Raw genomic sequence first — 17,363 nt, 5'->3', positions numbered from 1 at the left:
CTTACAACGCACCCTGCCCTTGGGCCTGCCAGAGGGGTGACTAACATGAAGTTAAGGAAAGGTTTAGGGACTGGCAAGTGTGGGCACTTGCCAGTCAGCATGTCAGTAGCAGACAGCACGCGGGTTCTGCAATGGCAGACCCTAGACACATTTTACCAGGCCACTTCTGGGGGTGGCACAACCAGTGCTGCAAGCCCACCAGCGGCATTTGTATTTACACGCCCTGGCACTCCTGGTGCACTTTACTGGGGTCTGACAGTAAACCAAATAATCCAATCATGGAATCCAACCAACATATACATTTTACATACGGAACACTTGCACTGTGGCACTGGTTGGCAGTGGCACAGTGTGCTGAGCGGCCAACACCATAAAAACACATGAGGCACACCGACAAAAAGTGGAAGGGAGACTCACGCCAAGGTGCCAGGTCTAACAGTCACATGCAGGACTAGGTTGAAAAAAGGGCCTGCCCTGTAACAGGATTGGTGCTGTTCCACCAGTGCAGAGAGCACGGGGTGCGGCCCCCGATAAACAATAGATCCTCCCAGGGACCCTCCACTTGTGACTACTGTGCAGCTAGGCACTCCTGAAATGGAACAATGTGCAACTATTGCAACACAGGAGCCCATCATGACAAGGAGGCAAGTGACCGTTGATACCGTTAGTTGGCGATCTGGCTAAAAAAAGGATAGCAACATCTGGAAAACTTGGAAGCGTGCTGGGCTGGTTATAGATGACTGAATTGAGAACTGCTCCTAAAAAGGACTGAATCTGGAGGAGGTACAACGTCCCAATGTTGATGCAATAATCCAGATCATGTAACAGGTTGATGGGAAACTGAGTGTGTGCCAGACTCTGCTGTTGGATTGCACTCTTGATCAGCCAGTCATCCAAGTAAGGAAGACGCGGATGCTGTTTCTATGGAGTAGAGTTGACCATGGCAAGACACTTTGTAAACACCATGGGGGCAGCGGCTGTCCAGAAGGATAGCCCTTTGAACCAGTAATGCTGACCACTTAGCACAAACCTGAGGTACCAGCAATATGCAGAGTGGATCGGAATATGGAGGAAGGCATTCTTCTGGTCAAGGGCGGTCAAAATGTTGCCTTGCTTCAGTAGAGAGCTAACATCCTGGAATGTCACCAGGTGGAAGTGCTCTGACCAGATGTATCATTTGAGAGGCCAGGATTGAGTATGAGTCTGAAGGACACGTCCTTTTTGGGGATGAGAAAGTATACGGAGTACATTCCTTTGCAACAGTGGTGAAGCGGCACTGGTTCTATGGTACCTTTGTGATGGAGTACCTCTACTTCCTCTTAAAGGAGGTGCTGGTGTTGCTGGGAGACGGTGTGTCTGCAGAGAGAGGTGTTGGGTGGGATTGAGATGAGGCCTAAGTAATATCCCTGCTTCATGATGGATTGAACCCACTGATTGGAGGTGATCCCCACTAGCTGGCGAGGAGTCTCTGCCGTCTTCCCCTGACAGGTGTAATGTAATCAGGGGGGGGGGGTGAGGAGCGAATGGGGGAGAAAGAAGACACTGTTTAGCAGTGGCGGCACACCTTGCAGCGGCACCTACATCTCTGCCTCTGGAATTACTGTTTTTGTAACCTCCCTGGAGTAACCTTAGGATGGTGTCTGTTGGTTCTGCTGCCTGTGGTAGATACCTCGGGGGAGGTGGTTCCACTCTATAGTTGGACCTTCGAAAGGACACCTGGCGGCAGCGTTTGGAGGGTGTTGGAAACCGGGCAACCGGGTTAGCAGTCACCAGGTTCCCAGCACAATGGTAGCTTGGCTCGAGCGGTCGGGGGTCAGGCACCGTGTTAAGCGTACGTCACACCCTCACAATAACCATGCGTTCATCCGTTCCAAAAACGACACTACACCGTAAAAATTATGAAAGAAAGTAGTTTGTCTTTATCTTATTTTCTCTTAGTTGCAGGTTTCAAAACTGACATACAATACCAGAAGACTTTTCTTGAAAATAGCAGGTCAAATAAATAAAAATAGGTTCAGGTCATAAATAAACACGGAATAAATATGGGTGCAATAAATACCGATGGCTAATAGATACTGTCAGACAATAAATACAATGCAGGAATAAATACAGTCAGACAATAAATACAGTCAATAAATAAAGCACCTTCAATAACTTAAATAACACAATTAATGACACTTACAGTTCACATCACTTTCCTGAGGTAGTTTGGTTTTACTATGCCCAAGTACAGCTTGTGGTCTTTTGGATGACATGGGGGGTGTCCCACCTAGATTGGTCAAGGCTGGCCCTGAACTGAGGTAGAATAAGGGTAACCTACAGATCTGGCTCTCCCAAAATACACAACCCCTCACAGAGGTCACTGCACCAGTCTCAGTCCACCCCTGGCACTCCCAGGCTGGTTGTAACACCCCTCTAGCCCCTAGAATGGTCTTTTAGGGCTCCACAGGGCCTCAGATGCCCTTTCTACCACTTACTGCCCTTTTCACGATGGTCGGCTCCGCTCGGCGCCGGGTCGACGTCGCTGGACGGCTCCGGTTCGATGTCGCGTCGATCTGTTCCACTTGACGCCGTGTCGATGCCGTCTGGCGGTTCCGGTTCGATGTCGCTGGGCGGCCTCGGTTCGATGTCGCGTCGATCTGCTTTACCTGACGCCGGGTCGGTGCCGTGAGGCGGCTCCGGATCGATGTCGCTGGGCGGCCTTGACTCGATGTCGTGTTCCGGCGTCACAGGGTCACGGTCTCCCCGCTTCCGGGTGTCTCCGGAGTGCGACCTCCACTCCCGACCTCCGTCGGCTCCACCTCGGGTTCCGGCGACTCCGGAGTGTGATCTCCACTCCCGACCTCCTGCGCGCTTCACCTTGACCTCAGGCGACTCCGGAGTGCGATCTCCACTCCCGACCTCCTGCGCGCTTCACCTTGGTTTCCGGCGACTCCGGAGGGCGGACTTCACTCCCCCGTCGACGCCTCACCTCGACCTCAGGTGACTCTCTACTCGACCTCCGGTGACTCTCCCCGACCTCCGTCGGCGCCCTCTCTCGACCTCTGGCGGCTCCGGGTACGACGTCTGCTTTCTGTCAGCGCCGCTTCTCCACCTCGGGCTCCAGGTCTCCAGGCCTCGACGTCAGGACTCAAGGAGGACACTGCTGTACAGGTCAGGAACTTGCTGGTCTTCTTCTTTAAGGCCTCTTCACAGTATTTAGGTCCTTAAGGTGTTTTTTCTTGTCCTGATCCCACACAGGGCTTTAGGTTGGGCTTGGTCAGTAGAGACTAGCATCAAGGGTGGGTTTCTGGACCCCACTCCAAGCACTGGTTTCCACCTCTGCTGCCTTACTCGGACCTCCTTCTGAACTGGTCCTCTCTCCTCTCTAGTCAGTTGCCAACTGCCACTCTGAGATGGCCTCCCAACATTCTAAACTGCCTCTAACTGTCACAGGGTTCCAGAATGTTACGGAAGGTTCTAGAAATCTCCAGTGGGTTCTGATGATGTCACAGGTGGCCACCATTTTGTGCCTCAGGCCCTCAGACAGAAGTTCCAGGGGTAGGGAAAATGGCTCCCTGACCCTGCATCAACACTAAAAAAATCTGGTGGTTCCCAAAAAGGAAAAAGTATAACAGGGTTTGAGGCAAAAGTGGGACAAAATAAATAATGATGAGGAGGGACCACCCAAAGGGCTGACAGGTCTAACACGCGTCCCCCCCAGCTGAAAGTGGGGAGAGCTACCCAACCCCTTGGGAGTTCTCATCACTAAGGCGGAAATACCTTGAGAGACCGTCTGCATTGGCGTGGTCCACTCCAGGCCGATGTTCCACCTGAAACTCCATTCCCTGTAGGGAGATAGACCACCTTAGCAACTTGGGATTCTCCCCCTTCATCTGCATCAGCCAACGAAGGGGTCGGTGGTCGGTCTGAACTAGGAAGTGCGAGCCAAACAGGTATGGCCGCAACTTCTTCAGAGCCCATACCACTGCAAAGGCTTCACGCTCTATTGCACTCCACTTCCGTTCCCTGGGAAGTAGTCTCCGGGATAGGAAGACCACGGGTTGATCCAGACCTTCTTCATTGAGTTGCGATAACACTGCCCCAATGCCATGTTCCGATGCATCTGTCTGGACAATGAACTCCTTGGAAAAATCTGGGGCCCTTAAGACTGGGGCCTCGCACATGGCTTGCTTCAGTTTCACAAAGGCCTGCTGGCAAGCCTCCGTCCAGACTACCCGTTGAGGTTGTTTCTTGGACGTAAGCTCCGTGAGGGGGGCCACAATGGTACCGTACCCCTTCACGAAGCGGCGGTAATATCCTGTGAGGCCCAGAAAAGCTCGGACCTCAGTCTGAGTCTTGGGGGGTTCCCAGGCCATGATTGCCTCGATTTTTGCCTGGAGGGGTTGCACCGCTCCCCTACCCACCAAGTGTCCAAGGTACACTACCGACCCCTGCCCGATCTGGCATTTACTGGCCTTGATCGTTAAACCAGCGTGTTTCAGGGCCTGGAGAACAGCTTGCAGGTGACGCAAGTGATCCCCCCAGCTGTTACTGAAGACGGCAATGTCGTCCAGATAAGCAGCAGAGAAACTCTCCATTCCGGCGAGGATCTGGTTCACCAGACGCTGAAACGTGGCAGGTGCGTTCTTGAGCCCAAAGGGCATCACGCAGAACTGGTAGTGGCCCTTGGGCGTGGAGAAGGCTGACCTTTCCTTAGCTCCATCAGTCAGAGAGATCTGCCAGTACTGACCTTTCCTTAGCTCCATCAGTCAGAGAGATCTGCCAGTACCCAGAAGTAAGGTCAAAGGTACTCAAATATTGGGCAGCTCCCAGCCGGTCAATCAGTTCATCCGCCCTCGGGATCGGATGAGCATCAGTCTTGGTTACTGAGTTCAGTCCCCGGTAGTCCACACAGAACCTCAGTTCCGGTTGGGCCCCCGGTGGTGCAGCTTTTGGTACTAATACCACCGGACTGGACCAGGGGCTGCTGGAAGGTTCAATTACTCCTAGCTCCAGCATCTTAGTGACTTCACTGTGAATGCTGGCCTTCACCTTGTCTGTCATCCGGTAGATCTTTGACTTCACAGGTGGGCTGTCTCCTGTGTCCACGTCATGGACGCACAGGTGAGTCCTACCCGGAACAAGGGAGAACAACGAAGAGTAGTGCCCCAGGGCCTGGCGGCAGTCCTCCTGCTGTTCAGGAGTTAGGGACGGGGAGAGAATCACTCCCTCCACCAACCCATCCTTTTCTTGAGACGCAAATAAGTCAGGGAGAGGCTCGCTTTCCACGTCCTCTGCTCCGTCAGTCACCATTAACAATATGACTTCGGGCCTCTCATGGTGGGGTTTGAGGCGGTTGGCATGCAGCACCCGTAGGGGCTGACGAGGGGTCTTCAGGTCCACCAAGTAGGTAGCCTTACCCTTCTTCTCCAACACCTCAAAGGGTCCTGACCAGCGATCCTGGAGGGCGCTAAGTTCTCCTGGTTCGATCACCCACACCTTCTGGCCAGGCTCCAACTCCACCGGGTGAGCATTGTGGTCATACCACGCCTTCATCACTGCTTGGCTGGCTTCCAAGTTGTCAGAAGCTTGCTTCCACAACTTAGCCATTTGGCTCCGGAAGGCCAGCATGTAGCTCACCACGTCCTGGGGAAGCTTTCTGGGAGTTCTTTCCCATCCGTCTCTCACCAGGCTGAGAGGTCCACGCACAGGGTGCCCATACAAAAGCTCGAAGGGGCTGAAGCCCACTCCCTTCTGTGGCACTTCCCTGTAGGAAAACAATAGACAGGGTAGGAGGACGTCCCATTTCCTCCGCAGGCTTTCAGGCAGACTTCTGATCATGCCTTTCAAGGTTTTATTGAACCTCTCCACCAGACCATTGGTCTGGGGGTGATAAGGAGTGGTGAACCGGTAGGTCACTCCACACTCCTTCCACATTACCCGCATGTATGCTGACATGAAGTTGGTCCCCCTGTCGGACACAACTTCCTTGGGAAAACCCACTCGGGTAAAGATTCCCATCAGGGCCCTAGCCACAACAGGTGCAGTAATGGTCCTCAGAGGTATAGCCTCTGGGTACTGTGTGGCGTGATCCACCAAAACCAGGATAAACCGGTGACCAGCTGTAGTAGGCGGATCTAACGGACCCACAATGTCGATGCCCACCCTTTCAAAGGGGGTGCTAACGACAGGAAGTGGTTCCAGGGGAGCTTTCAGCTTCACCCCTGTTTTCCCACTGGCTTGACAAGACACACACGTCCGGCAGTAGGTGTCGGACGACACTTTCATCTGAGGCCAATAAAAGTGCGGGACAAGACGGGCAAAGGTCTTGTCTTGCCCCAGGTGTCCTGCCAAGGGGATCTCATGAGCCAATTCCAGAAGGAAGGCTCGGTAACGTTGAGGGACAACCAAGGCCCGTGACGATCCGTGCATGGGTGCCTTGGGTTCACTGTAGAGGAGGCCATCCTCCCAGTAAATATTATAGTTCCCCTCAACGTTCCCTGCTGCCTGGGCTTCGGCCTGTCGCCTCAGCCCCTCAAGGGTAGGACACTCCTTCTGGCCCTTGCAGAATTCCTCCCTGGTCGGCCCTCCCTCCATGTGCCCCTCGGCCGGGATGGGTAGGTTCTCCAGTTTGGTAACATCCCCCTCCGCGGACTCCTGGTCCACCACCTCCGGTGGCCTATCCTTCACACGGGGCGTGGATGCCGAGGCAGGCTCCTCCTGTCCTCGGTTCTTCCCTTGATTGGCAGCCGGCGGTGCCTTTGATCCAGGCTCCCGCCTAAACGAACTCCCCCTCCGGGTAGTCGCAGACCTTGTGCTGACACAGGCCCAGTCAGGTGTACCCAGCATCTCAGCATGAGTCCGGTATTCCACCTCCTTCCAAGCATTATGCTCCATGTCATTCCCCAGCAGACAATCGACTGGCACGGCAGGGCTTACGTCAACTCGAAGTAACCCTGCAACCCCTTCCCATTCAAATGGAACCTCGGCCACCGGATAGTGGCCCATTCTGCCGTCAGCCATCGCGGCGGGGTGGAGTACATGGGGAATCACCTGCTCTGGAGACACCAGTTGGCTACGTACCATAGTCATACTGGCTCCTGTGTCTCTCAGAGCCTCCCCTCTTTGGCCGTTGATGGTGACCCACTGCCCATACTTTGTGGTATTTGCGGGCACCTGGATCTTAGGAACCATCTCCCGTTCTCCCAGGGACACTAAAGTGACACCCGCCCACTCCCTTCCCTTACCTAAGGGCATCTCCTCCCCGAGCACTACACTAGCTACTCCGGGGGCCTTTCCTCCGATGGGAGGGGGTGGTCTTTTCGGGCACTTCACATTTCCCTTATAGTGTCCGACACCACCGCACTCGTAGCAATGGACAACCCTTGGCTGCTGACTCTGGCCAGGATTAGGGTTTCTGGGTGGGTTAGCCCTAGGGGTGAATCCTGTTCCCTTCCCTTGGGAACTATTTTGGGGGCCTTTAGAGAACTCCGTTTTCTTTTCCCCTCCCTCTTTCTTCTGGGGGGCGCCCTGTCCGGTCTTTTGAGAGTCCCTTCCGGTCCCCCTTGTGGACACCCGGGTACTAGCCCAAATGTCCGCCTCCTCAGCAAGCTTCCGGGGATTGGTCAGCTTGCTATCCACCAGGTGTTGACGCAGTTCAGGGAAACATTTTTCGAGCAGGTGTTCCTTCAACATCAAATCAAACAACCGCTCGTAGTCCCTCACCTCACTGCCTTGTATCCAACCCTCTAATGCCTTCTTTGCATAGTCCAGGAAATCCACCCAATTCTGTGTGCCCAGTTTGTGGCTACCCCGGAACTTCTGTCTATACTTCTCGGGTGTTAGTCCAAACTTCCTTACGAGCGCCACTTTCATGGTGGGGTAGTGGGTCTGCTCATCCTGCTCCAGGGCCAATAATGTATCCCTACCAGCTGGAGGCATGTATTTGTACAATCCCCCTCCCCAATACTTCTCTGGAACCCCATGGACTCTTAATGAGATCTCATAGGCCGCTAGCCACTTGGCGATATCATCACCCGCACTATAACTAGCTACTATGTCTTTTGGCAAATAGGGTTTGGATTCCCTGGTGATTTCTCTTTCTTCGCTGCCACCACTAGGAACAGGGTGTGCCCCGACCCGTAGGATCTGGAGATCTATCTCCCTGAGCCTCAACTCGTGAGCCATCCTCCGTTCCTCTTTTTCTTTCTCCAGCTTCGCCAAATCCCATGTGAGTTGTCTTTTCTCCCTCCGGTCAGTGAATTCTGCTTCTAATAAGCCGTTGCTAGAGACACTGCTGCCCTTCCTTGAAAGTGTTCTGGTCCCCGCTACTAGGTCCCCCACCTCAGGTTGGTACAAACCAGCCCCCTCGCTGTCAGGCTCTCCATCCCTGTCCTCTTTCTCAACCTTACTTTCTCGCCGTGCCTCCCCCCAAGCCCTCAAGCTGGTCTGGAGTTCACCCTTCTTTGCACCTTGGGGACAAAACACCCCCTCTCGCTCACAAAACTCTCTGAGTTGGGCCACAGTATAAGTTTCCACATCCTCTAATACAAACTCCATTTTGCCCACTCAGGATAGACGACAGTTGCTTACAGAATCTATGCAGGGGGGTACCTTTTGTAATACCTCCTCCCACCACCAGAAGTAAATTTGGAAAAAACAAAACTCAAAATCAGGAAGTCCGCTTGGAGAAAACTCCCGGTGTAGGCCTATGGACTACCCACAGTTATTGTCGAGTAGACGCAAGCACAGCTCTATCCCACCACTGAACACCAATTTTATGTTGGAAACCGGGCAACCGGGTTAGCAGTCACCAGGTTCCCAACACGGTGGTAGCTTGGCTCGAGCGGTCGGGGGTCAGGCACCGTGTTAAGCGTACGTCACACCCTCACAATAACCATGCGTTCATCCGTTCCAAAAACGACACTACACCGTAAAAATTATGAAAGAAAGTTGTTTGTCTTTATCTTATTTTCTCTTAGTTGCAGGTTTCAAAACTGACATACAATACCATAAGACTTTTCTTGAAAATAGCAGGTCAAATAAATAATACCACAGTGGGGTTTCAATAAATACGTTCAGGTCATAAATAAACACGGAATAAATATGGGTGCAATAAATACCGATGGCTAATAAATACTGTCAGACAATAAATACAATGCAGGAATAAATACAGTCAGACAATAAATACAGTCAATAAATAAAGCACCTTCAATAACTTAAATAACACAATTAATGACAATTACAGTTCACATCACTTTCCTGAGGTAGTTTGGTTTTACTATGCCCAAGTACAGCTTGTGGTCTTTTGGATGACATGGGGGGTGTCCCACCTAGATTGGTCAAGGCTGGCCCTGAACTGAGGTAGAATAAGGGTAACCTACAGATCTGGCTCTCCCAAAATACACAACCCCTCACAGAGGTCACTGCACCAGTCTCAGTCCACCCCTGGCACTCCCAGGCTGGTTCTAACACCCCTCTAGCCCCTAGAATGGTCTTTTAGGGCTCCACAGGGCCTCAGATGCCCTTTCTACCACTTACTGCCCTTTTCACGATGGTCGGCTCCGCTCGGCGCCGGGTCGACGTCGCTGGACGGCTCCGGTTCGATGTCGCGTCGATCTGTTCCACTTGACGCCGTGTCGATGCCGTCTGGCGGTTCCGGTTCGATGTCGCTGGGCGGCCTCGGTTCGATGTCGCGTCGATCTACTTTACCTGACGCCGGGTCGGTGCCGTGAGGCGGCTCCGGATCGATGTCGCTGGGCGGCCTTGACTCGATGTCGTGTTCCGGCGTCACAGGGTCACGGTCTCCCCGCTTCCGGGTGTCTCCGGAGTGCGACCTCCACTCCCGACCTCCGTCGGCTCCACCTCGGGTTCCGGTGACTCCGGAGTGCGATCTCCACTCCCGACCTCCTGCGCGCTTCACCTTGACCTCAGGCGACTCCGGAGTGTGATCTCCACTCCCGACCTCCTGCGCGCTTCACCTTGGTTTCCGGCGACTCCGGAGGGCGGACTTCACTCCCCCCGTCGACGCCTCACCTCGACCTCAGGTGACTCTCTACTCGACCTCCGGTGACTCCCCCCGACCTCCGTCGGCGCCCTCTCTCGACCTCTGGCGGCTCCGGGTACGACGTCTGCTTTCTGTCAGCGCCGCTTCTCCACCTCGGGCTCCAGGTCTCCAGGCTTCTCGACGTCAGGACTCCAGGAGGACACTGTTGTACAGGTCAGGAACTTGCTGGTCTTCTTCTTTAAGGCCTCTTCACAGTATTTAGGTCCTTAAGGTGGTTTTTCTTGTCCTAATCCCACACAGGGCTTTAGGTTGGGCTTGGTCAGTAGAGACTAGCATCAAGGGTGGGTTTCTGGACCCCACTCCAAGCACTGGTTTCCACCTCTGCTGCCTTACTCCGACCTCCTTCTGAACTGGTCCTCTCTCCTCTCTAGTCAGTTGCCAACTGCCACTCTGAGATGGCCTCCCAACATTCTAAACTGCCTCTAACTGTCACAGGGTTCCAGAATGTTACGGAAGGTTCTAGAAATCTCCAGTGGGTTCTGATGATGTCACAGGTGGCCACCATTTTGTGTCTCAGGCCCTCAGACAGAAGTTCCAGGGGTAGGGAAAATGGCTCCCTGACCCTGCATCAACACTAAAAAAATCTGGTGGTTCCCAAAAAGGAAAAAGTATAACAGGGTTTGAGGCAAAAGTGGGACAAAATAAATAATGATGAGGAGGAGGGACCACCCAAAGGGCTGACAGGTCTAACAGAGGGCTCCAATTACCTTTGCAGGATCTGTGTTTTAAAAAAAATTTCCTGCATCTGATCAACTTACGGTCCAAAGAGGTGCTCACAGTCATAAGGCAGGTTGAGGAGATGCTGTTGTACCTCTGGTTTAAAACCAGAGATACGCAGACAAGTGTGTCGTCGAATCAGGACACTAAAGTTAATACCCCACGCTGAGGTGTCAGCAGTGTCTAAGGCACAGCAGATGGTGGTGTTGAAAATGAGCTTCCCTTCCAAGACAAGCTTGTGTCCCTACTTTTTCAACTTATCTATGTACTGGAGGAGTTATTCCAACTCATGCCAGTGAGCACTGTCATAACGTGAGGGTAGCCTAATTAAGTGTGAAATACTCTACTGGTTTGCAGATTGAGAGGCAGCACATTTGCCAGAAGCACCAATCTTTCTATTCTGTTTATCTGGTGGAGGTGCATCGCCAGTGCCCTGCACATTAAGGACCTTTTATGCCATATGTACCACCACCAGGGAGTTGATGTTAGTTGCCCCTAATGAACAATCAGCCCTTGGGGTTACTACCCTGGCTTTCACGTGGTCTTTACAGGTTTCAGGCGCAGTTCTTAACATGTCTTTAAACATTGGGAGATAGTGCACTGACCTTTGGGTAGAGGGGAGTGTCTCCAACTAGGAAGTCTTCTTTCTCCTGAACCTTATAAAGCTTTACCTTGTAGGAGGTTGTGGCCCTGCTTATAATCTTGTGATACGCGGTGGTATCTTCAGGAGGAGATGGCTCTGCAGGCAGAGGCCTAGGTCTGTGTCTACAGGCGAGTCGTCTCATGGGTCATCTCCTGCCCTCGGGTCGAACAGTGCCTCGTATAGATTAATGAGGTACACTGGACTCCCTCTCTCATATGAGGAGCTTGGGCATCCCTCTGCTGAGTGTGCTTGAGGAAGGTGTGGTGGAGAAGGTAGAGGGAGTGGAGGTGCAGGGTGCTATAGTGGTGCTGGATTAGTGCCTGTCACAATGTTTCCTCAACTTAGGTGGAGGAGAGGGTTTCTCAGCAAGCTCCTTCTCAAAAGTAAGGTTTTCGTTTACGGGACAGAAAGTCTTGCTCCTTCAGAGGTGGCTTGGTTATAATTCTTCTGTTCCAAGGGTAAACTGCGAGGTGCCGCTGCCTGGCATCGATCTCCTCCTGGAAATGAAGCAGAATGGACTTTGGACGCCGAACAAGTCAGTGTTGACACAGGTTTTTGCATGTCATGCACCTAATGGCTTTTCATCGCCAAAGGACTCTTGGGAGCGAAAGCAGGTTTCGGTGCCAGCTTTGAAGGAGTTATGAGCACAGGGGCTGGAGCTTTGGCAATGGTTGGCTTGGACTGGGCTCAGAAGGTCTTTGTTTCAGTGCCGGCCATGGTCTGCACATCCCATCACTTTGGTTTACTTCAATGCAACACCGTAAGTGCAACGGGTATCTCCAGAAGTGTGTCCTGTGCTCCTGGAACCAAGCTGCACCTGACTGAAGAGCCCTAACTAGGATGAAAATTTACCTTGGTTAGCTTGAGTTCCAGTTCAGAGAGGACCTGGTATGGTAGTTCAGAATGGCCCATTCCTACTGGAGCAGGGTTAAGGCTAATTTGCATATAGCTGGGACTAATACGAGGTGGCATTGTGGCAAAAATGATGGGCTGGGATGCGTGAGAGTAATTACCAGAGATTACTTCAAGCATCCCTCCCATAATTACTTTGTTTACTTCAGGTTATGGCCAACCAGTAGTCTGAGCACGGACTTTGGGGCTCGTTGCTCAACCCTTTCGAGGGCCGTGCTCCGCCTGCCAGAGCCAGAGTGGAGGTGGGGGTGTCGTAGTCACAGTTGACGCCTTGTGTTGGATGAGAGGCAGTTCTTCAGCCTTGGTGTCGGAGTGTGAGCTCAGTTACGGGCTGAAGCAGAGGGACTGTTGGCCCGAAGTCTCTAGCTGTGGCTCAACCTCGATATCTCGGTCCCCGAAGAGATCAGGTGTGTCATCTTCCTGACCATGCACATGGTACATTGAGCTAGGATGAGAAGATGAGGCAGGGCACACTGGAAGCCTCATTGTGGGAGAGACACGAGTTAAAGACCCAATGGTGATCTAACAATAGAGCCGCTCCCCCTACCACTAATAGGAGGGCTCACCATACCTTGTAAATCAAAGAATACTTCTAAGAAAAACAACTAGCATGCATCCAAGTCCACCACTAGAATGCAGGAGTACGCACAGCATGTGTATCTACAGCTACACATGCACAAGAATATTCTTTCTAATCAAAAGATACAAAATTCATGAATAAATGCTGGAAAAATGCCCTGTGCGCTATACAAGCACAGACCGACATTAAAAATACTCCTTCCTCACAACACAGATAAACACTAGGACTCTGAGGATCCCCAGACGGGCTGCTGCACGATGGAACATCCCCATCATGGCATGGAGCGAAAGGGCAAGATTGGCCCCTGGAATTAAGGACAGCCTAATGACAGAGTCCCCTGGATAAATCAGCGGCAATGGAACTGCCAAAGACCCTGGAGCCAGCACTAGGGTTGCCACTGGAGGCAGTGTTGCAGTTGGAGTAATATCGAAGAGTTCCGGCTTCGAGGACGACTCTGCTAGGAGTAAAGTTGGCTAATCAATTTGCCCTTGGACTCTAATTGGCATTGAGGTGACTCACCTTCATAACTCTTCTAATTCTTATGTTTGTTTACTTAGGAGGACTTGTAGGAAGGAGAGGAATGGGAGGGGGACCTTGTCCTTTTATCTGGAATGCAAATGGCTTCTCTGTCTTTGCGGGACATAAAAGGTTTGGCCTTAAATTCCTTGAAGGCCTTGTGACTGTAGCACTGATCGCATGATCCCAAATCATGTTATGACCCCCAGGCAATCTTCGTGGGGCAAAACACAAAGTTGTGAGGATAGAAGCACTAGATGTGCATCGAAGATGTGGAAAAAAGGGGGAGCAACGTTGGGGCACCAGAGTTGGTGCTTTATGGCTTCAGTGACTTCACTGTGGCATTGTTTATGCCATTAAGGAGTCTGCGCCCTCTACCGGCAAGTGAGAGCTATGAAAGTTTCTGGCTCCAGTCTGGTGTCTGGGGATATTCAACAGATAGTTGAGCATTATGTATGGAGATATAGCTATCAGAAATGCTATCTATTACCATTGTTGACAGTGGGTAGAGGCTGTGACTTCTTCAGCCAACTCTAAAACGGACACTCAAAGTAACCATTTTTCCATTTCGAACCCAATAGCGGAAAAAAAGAATCAAAACATAGAAATGGTGCACAGAAAAATTGTGGGTTTTCACTCAAAGTCAGTCGCCTGTAGTTGGCAACCAAAAGAAAAAACGTATTTATTAAAACAATATTTCCAGACAGCACAACTAGATGGTGGAATAATACACATCATGTGAATTTATAGTAGATTAATGCTGCAAAAGGTTATATGTATAGACCACACAAAAAGGTATAGTGGAGAAGCATGTGTAGCAATCTGGGACTTGCATACATTTCATTACAGTAATTTTTAGAAGACCATAAAAGTAAGCCAAACATAGGTGTAAATTTAAATGAGTATATTTTCAATCATTTTCGAAACTTGTGAATTGGGTCCTTCTTTAGAAGGTCAGCTGGAATGCTGTGCACACAGGCTAGAGAAAGGCACAGGAACTTCTACACTAACTGCTCATAAAAACAATGTAAAACAACTGTTCACCTGCAGCATACAAGTAATAAAAACTACCTGCAAAACATCACAGTAATTATGGAACAGATAATCATTGTTTGTAGAAGTGGTTCATCTTCTACTTCAATTACATTAACATTAAAAGGGCTCTTCTCGCTATGAATTTAATAAACTGCTTTTAACAAAATTAATATGCAGTTAGAAGTGTTACAGAGAAGACTTAAAATAAAATACCTTCTTGTGTTCTTCAAATTCCAGCTTGCTCATCATCAAAGCTTTTTCAAGGTCTGCTTCAAACATATTGGTGGTCAGCTGGAGAAACAATTAAAAAGTAACAAAAAAGATAACTATTACATGGGGATAGTACTTTTTGCAAAAATATAGTTATTTTTAAGGAGGGGAAACGTTTGCTCCCTAGATGGAAAGCGAGGTGAGATTAGACGTTGTTACCGCATCGAAAAAGCGATAGAATAAGGACTGTACGCTGGGGCTAAAAAGTGATGTGCACGGCTCTCCCCATCTTCACACCTCCCTGTCCAGATCCAAGAGATATCTTGTGATAGTGATGGAGGAAATGGATCTGCAATCGAGCAAGGTTAGGCAAGGGACAAAGGGGGCACTTCTTGCCGATCTGCTAACTTCCCAGTGATGTGTGAGAAGATGCAAAAGTGGGAGGAGAGAGAGGCATAGGAAAGGAGAGTGAACAAGGACTATTCCTAATTCCAAGAAAAGTGTGGATGCAGGTTACTCACACAAAGAAAGATGCAGTGTCAAAGCCAATAGTTCTGGCTCATACTGTTATTGACAGCCTATGTCCATTAGCTTTACCAATGTGTGTGTGCACCCAAGGAAGACACTTTACGAACTTAACAGCAGTGGTATCCCAGCAGCAGGGTGAACGGTCCGCCTTGCGCACCCACTGCATGTGCAGCATCTAGGTGGCAGGAAAGTGGCTCTGATGGGTGCGTTCATGGTGTGAGTAGCATACTGGCGGCGGCAACACAGACAAGCTGCTGACCAGGATAAAAGCAGAGCTCCCAGGAGCACAGAAAGAAGAAATGGCCCAAGCAGCATCCTGGCAGAAAACATGAAGAGCTGCCTGGAATACTCACGGTGTGAGCAACATCCTAGTAGCAGGTGAGGTGAACCAACAAAAATCACTAAAACAGTTGCAAGGCACCAGAAAAACAGAGCATTATATTTTTTAATGTGCAACAGGTGACTACTTTTCAGTAAAACACGTAATAGAATACTTAGAAGGGCGTGCACAGAGGGTAGGTGGTCGCCCGCGTGGTGTCTGGAAATGAGCATCCATACCTTATAAAATGTCCTCACTACATACAATTTGCCAATGCTTCTGTATTATAACTATTTACAGTGGAAAGGTGGCCATATAGCCACTAGTGGATAACTATCGTCAATAGAAACTTTGGCTATTCTCACAGATATTTGGAACAGGCTTTGGCATTACTTTCAAACATATCCCTGCAAGTCAGAACAGGTGGGCTCAGCCTTTACCTTACTTAAAATAGAGCAATACTATCACCCCAAACGTTTGCTTTTTAAAATCGGTTTATTGTATTTTAAGTAGGCACGTTACATTCAATATATGTACCAAGTCACACAACCCTCTTAGTTTTACATTAGGTACCACCATGCTGCTCATAACAAACAAAGATAACAGCTCAACAATTCACTTGCAGCATTAGGTCCGTCTGTATATAGGGCTGGTAAGTTGGCCATATCAGATTACACTTTTCCCTTCTTTTTTTATTTATTTATAAGTCAAACAATTGTATTATATAAGCTAAGTTTAATCACTTTCCACGTGGCTATGCATCCATCCACCCATCTGCCCCTATTGCTTTCCCTCTAAATCTCCCAGTTCATTTACCTTAAAAGTAACTTTCGCCTCGCGCCCTGCTGTTTGCTTGTTATGTTACTGTGTGAGGTGGTTGGTATTTCACCCAATATCTCCACCATGGGGTAATTTTACTGATGTCTTTCCGTCGTTCTTGTATTAGAATAATGCGTTTCCTCTTGGCCCACCTGCTGACATCACATTTCCAGCTACGGCAGTCCATCTGCTTTCCAATGCATGGCAAAGCACCTTTTGGATAGTATAAAGACGAAGTAATTAAACCTACTACTATCTCCGCTTCTGTTAAGTTTAAAGAAAATCTCCAACAGGGACACCTCCTATGAGCAGCTGAGTTCCCTATGAACCAGTGAATTCAGCTTTTGCACTATTTGTTTCCAGTAATGTGTCAGAGACCCACAAGGCCACACCAGGTCTGAAAAGTCTGCACCTATGTTAACATAGGTCAGTTACCTCGGTGTATCCGTCTCTAGTACATGGCTCAATCTTCTACGGAAGTGGTGTGCAGATAGTTAAATTGCAAGTATTGGAGTCTTGCTTTCTAGAGAGTTTATGATTGTATTCCTTCATCCTATCTCATTCTTTGGCTGTACAGGGATTCTCGATGCGAAATTCCAATCTTATTTTGGTAGCTAACAGATTGATTTTACTCCCGTCTATAAGTGATTTGTAAAACCTGGACATCCGTTTACTGCCATTTTTCATGGTGTACAACAGCAGCAGTGCTTCGTTGGAGGCTCCATACCTTCACAACTCAAGATCTTTCTTGCTATGCTTCCAAGTTTACCATAGGCTAGGAACTGTGTCCAAGTAATCCACACTTCTCCCACCATTTCCTCCATAGTGAGCAGTTTCCCAGCCTCCCTGGAGCGTTATTCAGTGACTGTACTGTGCTGGGAAACAGAAGCCAGGCAGACAGTTAAACACACCTTTCTGCCAGTGTACTGCTGGCCTAAAAGAAATGTAAATGTGCACGAGTTAATCTGCAAACATAAAGGATTTGCAGATTAACTGGTTGTGCACATTTGCATTTCTTTCAGGCCAGCAGTACACT

At 50.0% G+C, this 17,363-nt stretch overlaps 1 protein-coding gene across 2 annotated transcripts in view; it reads right to left on the bottom strand.

The window, feature by feature from the left end:
• The window catches only part of GKAP1 (G kinase anchoring protein 1), a 565,016-nt gene that overhangs the window by 452,182 nt on the left and 95,471 nt on the right, over positions 1-17,363 (bottom strand). For both annotated transcript variants that reach the window (XM_085633148.1, XM_085633155.1), the window contains exon 4: positions 14,665-14,742. In XM_085633148.1, coding sequence (XP_085489274.1) covers positions 14,665-14,742 — 78 coding nt within the window. The remainder of the gene's footprint in view (positions 1-14,664; positions 14,743-17,363) is intronic.

Source organism: Triturus cristatus, chromosome 2_1, assembly GCF_964204655.1.
Source record: "Triturus cristatus chromosome 2_1, aTriCri1.1, whole genome shotgun sequence".
In the NCBI taxonomy this organism is placed as follows: domain Eukaryota; kingdom Metazoa; phylum Chordata; class Amphibia; order Caudata; family Salamandridae; genus Triturus; species Triturus cristatus.
The sequence above is the reverse complement of the archived record's forward strand: the minus strand, read 5'-3'. Positions and strand labels throughout refer to the sequence as shown.